This window comes from Scyliorhinus torazame, chromosome 1 (assembly GCF_047496885.1).
Source record: "Scyliorhinus torazame isolate Kashiwa2021f chromosome 1, sScyTor2.1, whole genome shotgun sequence".
Classification (NCBI taxonomy): Eukaryota; Metazoa; Chordata; class Chondrichthyes; order Carcharhiniformes; family Scyliorhinidae; genus Scyliorhinus; species Scyliorhinus torazame.
The window spans coordinates 283046434-283053557 of record NC_092707.1 but is presented as its reverse complement, the minus strand read 5'-3'; the positions used below and the strand labels follow the sequence as shown (position 1 = coordinate 283053557).

The 7124-nt window shown below is 52.6% G+C and overlaps 1 protein-coding gene across 4 annotated transcripts in view; it reads left to right on the top strand.

Annotated features, from left to right (window-relative positions):
- Positions 1-84: 84 nt before the first annotated feature.
- Positions 85-7124, top strand: part of LOC140421878 (uncharacterized) — a 276272-nt gene continuing 269232 nt past the window's right edge. For 3 of the 4 annotated variants that reach the window (XR_011947154.1, XM_072506859.1, XM_072506844.1), the window contains exon 1: positions 916-1802. Coding sequence is in view for 3 of the 4 variants with exons in the window: in XM_072506859.1 (XP_072362960.1) it covers positions 1641-1802 (162 nt within the window). In the remaining variant the exon portion in view is untranslated. Of the gene's footprint in view, positions 1803-7124 lie in introns of all 4 variants that reach the window. The other variant, XM_072506852.1, reaches the window with a different exon arrangement.

The following is a 7124-nucleotide window of genomic DNA, read 5'->3' as shown; positions in this document are numbered from 1 at the left end:
GCTGGGACCTTTAGTCATTTCGGGTAATGTTTGGTGAATACCCAAATTGGAACAGACGCGCGAAAAAACACATCTAGCATTTGAACACTGAGTAGAATTCAATATATGTGCGCAGCGTCATGGAATAATTGATTATTAGTGGAATGTTAGAAATGCCGAGGCCAGTCCACCACATGCTCAAGGCGCACAGGGCATGCCGGTGGTTGTAGTCGTGTTGTCACGTCAAACAAAAGGACAAGGTTTCAAATTCGGATCGGGGCGTGAGAAATAAATCTAAGCGCTCCCTCGGGAAGATCGTCCGACGTGTTTGCATCGAGTGGTGGGAAAATCGAATATTAGCTGTTTTGGCCTAGCGGCTCGGAGTGCGCATGTGCCGAGCGTGCAGAGTTTGCCGGGAGATGTAGTCCAGTCCGGCGGGAGGAGGAGGCCGTCTGTTACAGAGAGAGAAAAAAATTCAATAAACCCGCCGCCCTTCAAATGCTCTTGTGAGTGATCTGCTGATTCTGTGGTGCGTGGATAAAAGGGCGTTTGGCGATTATCACCCCACCGCCGCCATGGCTCGGTGTTTGTGAAAGGCGTCGGTTGCCATGGGAGCGGCGACATGTTAAGGTTGGGCGGCTGAGTGAGGAGAGCGGACAACAGGAGCGGTCACACAGACCCACACACACATCCCCCCACCGCCCTACAGAACCCCTACCGCACCACCCCACACAATCCCCCCCACAGACTCCCCTACCGCACCTCCCACACACGCAATCCCTCCACCACCCTACAGAGCCCCTACCGCATCACCCAGTCACACACACACAGACCCACACACACAATCCCCCCCACCACCCTACAGAACCACCCCACACACAATCCCCCCCACAGACCTCCCCTACCGCACCACCCCACACACAATCTCCCCATAGAACCCCTACCGCACCACTCAACACACACAATCGCCCCACAGACCCCACCTACCACCCCACACACACAATCCCCCACAGACCCCTCCCACCACACCACCCACTCACACACAGACCCACACATACAAACCCCACCGCACCACCACCCCCACAGACCCCCCCCCCATTGCACCACCCCACACACACAGTACCTCCACACCCACCCACCCACAGACCCCCCACACACACTATCTCCCACAGATCCCCAAGCACCACCCCACACACAATCCCTACACCCACCCACAGATCCCCGCACACCTAGCCACACACCCACCTCTCACACATAACCCCTTCACACCACCCACCCACACACAACCCCCCCCAAAACACACAGATCCACACACACAATCGCCCAACAGATCTCCTTACCGCACCACCCCATACACACAATACCCCACAGACCCCCTACTGCACCACCCCACACACAACTGCCCCCACCATCCCACAGCCCCCCCCCCCACCGCACCACATGCCCACAATACCCCCCATCGCAGCCACACACACAGATCCACACACAATCCCCCCATCCACAGACCCCACCCACACACCTCCACACACACACACAACCTGCCTCCCCACACACACAACCTATCCCACCCACCCATAGACCCCCCAAGCACTCACACAGAAACCACCTCACTGCCCATCCCATTCACCCATACACACAATCCCCCACATAGAGGGGAAGAGATGGACGACTGCAGCCTCAAGAAGCTGACGGTCTCTCACGGAACACTGCAGCCTGCTTTCAACGCCGACATCCTCACTTACAAAGTGATACTGGGCAACGATGTGACCAGTTTGACTATCACCCCGGTGACCAGTGACAACCACGCCTCTTACCAAATCATTGTGAGTATCATTATGTGTGTATATGAGTGAGAGGGATAGCCCCTGCAGCTGTATGTATGCACACCCATACACATGGGCGACACGGTAGCACTGTTGTTAGCACTGTTGTTTCACAGCGCCAGGGTCCCAAATTCGATTTCTGGCGTGGGTCACTGTCTGTGCAGAGTCTGCACGTTCTCCCCATGTCTGCATGGGTTTCCTCCGGGTGCTCCGGTTTCCTCCAACAAGTCCCGAAAGACGTGCTTGTTAGGTGAATTGGACATTCTGAATTCTCCCTCAGTGTACCCAAACAGGCGCCGGAGTGTGGCAACTAGAGGATTTTCACAGAATTTCATTGCAGTGTTAATGCAAGCCTACTTGTGACAATAATAAGGATTATTACACACACACATCCAGCATATATATAGTGTCTGTATCACCACCCCAGGGCGTTCCAAACCCAAAATTCACTTTTTGAATGGAGGCAACGCGGCAGCCACTTTTCGGGCAGCCAGCTCCCCAACAAATGGCAATGTGATAATGACCCACATAATCTGTTTTTAAGAGGTCTTATGACGCAGTCGTTAGCGCCGCCACCTCTGGGCCAAAAAATGCTTGGTTTCAAGTCCCACTTCAGGACTTGATGGCCACAGATAGAAACAAAATGATGTGGATGTTTGCATGCTCAAATAAAAACAAAAAAGGGTGGAAAATCTCAGCAGGTCTGGCAGTATCTGTGGAGAGGGAAACAGAGTTAACGTTGCGAGTTTACACGACTCTTCATTATCAGCCTGACAATCCTTCCAATACGTCTGATGGCAGGTGGTAAAAGCAGGGGAGTTTCCTGGAGAGCCACACTGTAGGCAATAGCAAACCTATGCAGTACTTTCTCAGGCATATTCAGGGACCAATCTAATGGAGGTCCATGATTGCCAATGCCCTTTTGGGTTATGGTACTGAAGGAGGAGAAAAATGTTCTTTTGATTGATTTTGATTGAGAGTTAAATGTTGATCAGGACACCAAGGATAACTCCCCTGTCCTTCTTCAAAGTAGTACCTTAGGATCTTTTATGTCCACTAAACAAAGCCTCAGTTTAGCATCTCATCCAAAGTTCAGTACAGAACTACCAGGGTATTGCACGGAGCATCAGTGCATATATTTTTGTCCTCTGGTCTCTGAACCCACAACTGGGGAGGAGAAGATGTGCTACCAACTGAGCCACAGTCTGACAGGACTTAACTTATCAATTAACAACTTGGAGGATGTGATAGGAAAATGCCTATCCCAGTTTGCCACTGACACAAAGATAGGTGGTGTTGAAAGCAGAGTAGATGAAAATGTGACATTGCAAAGATATATTGATATCACAGAACTGTTGCACTGCAGAAGAAGATCAATTGACTCATCGTGTCTGTGAGCATCGTGGCTTAGTGACATTCCCCTGCCTTTTCCCCCATACCCCGACATATGTTTCTATTCAAGTAATCATCTAATACCCTCTTGAATGTCTCTATTGAACTTGCCTCCACCCCACTTCCAGGCAGTGCATTCCAGGCCTCAACCACTCTTGTGAAAAAGCTTTTCTCACATCACGTTTGCTTTGTTTCACTTTAAATCTGAGTCTTCTCATTCTTCATCCTTTAAAGAGCAGGAACAGTTTCTCCCTATCTACTCTGTCCAGACCATCATGATTTTGAACATCTCTATCAAATCTCCTCTCAGCTGCCTTCTTTCCAAGGAGAAGAGTCCCAATGTTATAACCTGCCTGCTTACCATTGGCTGGGGACTAATGACAATCCACAATCCTGTGGGTGGGCTTCCCCAATGAGGGGGGCGGAGAAATCAGCAGACTACCTGTATAAAGAAAGGTGTGTGTGTGTGCGCTTGCGTTCGTGTGCGTTCCTGTGTGCGTTCCTGTGTGCGTGTGCGTTCCTGTGTGCGTTCCTGTGTGCGTTCCTGTGTGCGTTCCTGTGTGCGTTCCTGTGTGCGTTCCTGTGTGCGTTCCTGTGTGCGTTCCTGTGTGCGTTCCTGTGTGCGTGTGCGTTCCTGTGTGCGTGTGCGTTCCTGTGTGCGTGTGCGTTCCTGTGTGCGTGTGCGTTCCTGTGTGCGTGTGCGTTCCTGTGTGCGTGTGCGTTCCTGTGTGCGTGTGCGTTCCTGTGTGTTCCTGTGTGTTCCTGTGTGCGTGTGCGTTCCTGTGTGCGTGTGCGTTCCTGTGTGCGTGTGCGTTCCTGTGTGCGTGTGCGTTCCTGTGTGCGTGTGCGTTCCTGTGTGCGTGTGCGTTCCTGTGTGTTCCTGTGTGTTCCTGTGTGCGTTCCTGTGTGCGTGTGTGTTCCTGTGTGTGTGTTCCTGTGTGTGTGTTCCTGTGTGTGCTCCTGTGTTCGTGTGTGTGTGTTCCTGTGTGTGTGTGTTCCTGTGTGTGTGTGTTCCTGTGTGTGTGTGTTCCTGTGTGTGTGTGTTCCTGTGTGTGTGTGTTCCTGTGTGTGTGTGTTCCTGTGTGTGTGTGTTCCTGTGTGTGTGTGTTCCTGTGTGTGTGTGTTCCTGTGTGTGTGTGTTCCTGTGTGTGTGTGTTCCTGTGTGTGTGTGTTCCTGTGTGTGTGTGTTCCTGTGTGTGTGTGTTCCTGTGTGTGTGTGTTCGTTCGTGTTTGTGTGTTCGTGTGTTCCTCCCCCCCCCCCCGTTGGACATAGCAGGAACTACAATGACCCCTGCTGTTTATGGACGCCCGGAGGGGCGTTTCCCAGTTATCGTGGTGCGCGGCCATGGACCCAGCCTGTTGGGTCGGGACTGGTTATGCCATTTGCGTTTGCAGTGGCAGCACATCCTCCAAACAGTTTCTGGAGGGTTGACTCAGGTGCTAGGATGATACCCATATGTATTCCAGCTCGATTTGGGGAAAATAAAAGGGGCCGTAGCCTGTATCCAAGTCGAACCAGGAGCCACGCCGTGCTATTTCCAGGCGCGCCCTGAAGGGGAGCTCACTCATTTGGAGACTTTGGGTATTATCAGGCCTGTCCGTTTCGCTGACTGGGCAGCACCAATTGTACCTGTAATGAATGCCACAGTTTGCTTGTGCGGCGACTATAAATTACAGCGAATACGGCTTCCCGACTCGACCGATATCCAATGCCTCGCATAGAGGATCTCAACGCAAAGCTTGCAGGTGGACTCTCGTTCACAAAATTAGATATGAGTCACGCCTACCTACAGTTGGAGCTGGACCCTGCCTCCCGATCATATGTAATGATTAATACACCCCGGGGTCTGTATGAATATACACGTTTGCCCTTTGGAGTATCCTCTGCCTGCGCTATCTTTCAACGTGTTATGGAGGGCATTTTGAGAGCTTTACCGCGTGTCACTGTCTACTTAGATGACGTTTTGATCACAGGGACGTCGGAGCAGGAACATTTGGAAAATCTGGAGGCTGTCCTTAGACGCTTTTCGGAGGCTGGAGTCCGTTTACGTCGCACAAAGTGCGTCTTTCAGGCGAAGGAATTGTCTACCTGGGTTATCGGGTGGATCGCGAAGGTTTGCACCCCGTCGCAGAGAAGGTGCGCGCGATTCAACAGGCCCCCGCCCCGACTGACACTTCGCATCTTCGTTCTTTTCTCGGCCTCGTAAACTATTACGGAAGTTCCTCCCCAATCTGGCAACTACGCTGGCATCCTCTGCTAAAGAAAAATCACACCTGGGTTTGGGGTCAGCCGCAAGAAACCGCTTTCCAGCGGGTAAAACAACAATTGTCGTCGTCTGGGTTACTAACCCACTATGACCCTGGAAAGCCTTTGCTTGTCACATGTGATGCATCCCCGTATGGTATTGGGGCCGTCCTCCCACAAGATGGAGAACGGGGCCGAGCGGCCGATAGCTTTTGCCTCCCGCACATTGACTGCAGCGGAAAGAAAGTACACGCAGATCGAGAAGGAGGGCCTGGCAGTGGTCTTTGCGGTGAAATGTTTCCACCAGTGACTGATCATAAGCCTCTGCTGGGACTTTTCAGAGAGGATAAGCCAATACCGCCCATTGCTTCCGCACGGATCCAGCGCTGGGCTTTGTTGCTCGCTGCATATGAGTATTCTCTGGAGCACAAACCAGGAACGCAGATAGCAAATGCCGACGCACTGAGCCGATTGCCTTTATCGACCGGCCCCATGTCGACCCCCACGACCGGTGAGGTGGTTGCAACCCCAAATGTTATGGACACCTTGCCTGTCACAGCATCACAGATCCGTGAGTGGACCCAGACGGAGCCAGTCCTGTCAAGGTTCAACACATAGTCCTGTATGGTGGGCAGCATAGACAGCTGCCAGGTGAGTTGCGGGCATTTTCCTCCAAGCTGTCAGAATTCAGCGTGGAAGACGGCATCCTCTTGTGGGGGATGCGTGTGATTGTCCCGGAAAAAGGACAGCAGCTGATACTGAGAGACTTGCACAATGGGCATCCAGGTGTGACCAAAATGAAAATGTTGGCCCGGAGTTATTGGTGGCCAGGCCTCGACGCCGACATTGAGAAGGTGGCCCAAAACTGCTCCTTTTGTCAGGAGCATCAGAAGCTTCCGCCGGCCGTGCCCCCTACATCACTGGGAATGGCCAGGGCGGCCTTGGGCGCGCTTGCATGCGGATTTCGCCGGCCCTTTTCAAGGATCCATGTTCCTTTTATTAATGGACGCCCAGTCTAAATGGCTGGAGGTGCATAAGATGCTAGGCACAACGTCCTGTGCAACAATTGAGAAGATGCGTTTGTCTTTTAGTACACATGGCCTCCCCGAGGTGCTGGTCACGGATAACGGCACTCCATTCACGAGTGAGGAGTATGCGAGGTTCATGAAGATGAACGGCATCCGCCATATCCGCACTGCCCCTTACCACCCGGCTTCAAATGGGTTGGCAGAGCGCGCAGTGCAGACATTCAAACGAGGCCTAAAGAAGCAGTCTTCCGGGTCAATGGACACTAGACTGGCTCGCTTTTTGTTTTCGTATCGGACCACCCCCCATGAGGTGACTGGGGTAGCTCCCGCAGAACTCCTAATGGGCCGGAGACTTCGCACCCGCCTTAGTATGGTTTTCCCGGACATTGGCGCAAAAGTACGCCGCACACAAGAACGGTAGGGACAGGGTTTTTCTCGGCATCGGCCGATTCGGCAGTTTGCGCCCGGTGACCCAGTGTTCGTTCGCAATTTTGCTGGTGGTGCCCAGTGGGTCCCTGGCGTAATCTTTCACCAAACGGGCTCTATATCTTACCAGGTGCAAGCACAGGGTCGTCTCCAGCGCAAACATGTAGACCACGTTCGGTCCAGAAGACTATCCCTTCCAAAGATTCCCCGCCCCCGGAGCTCATTTCTACA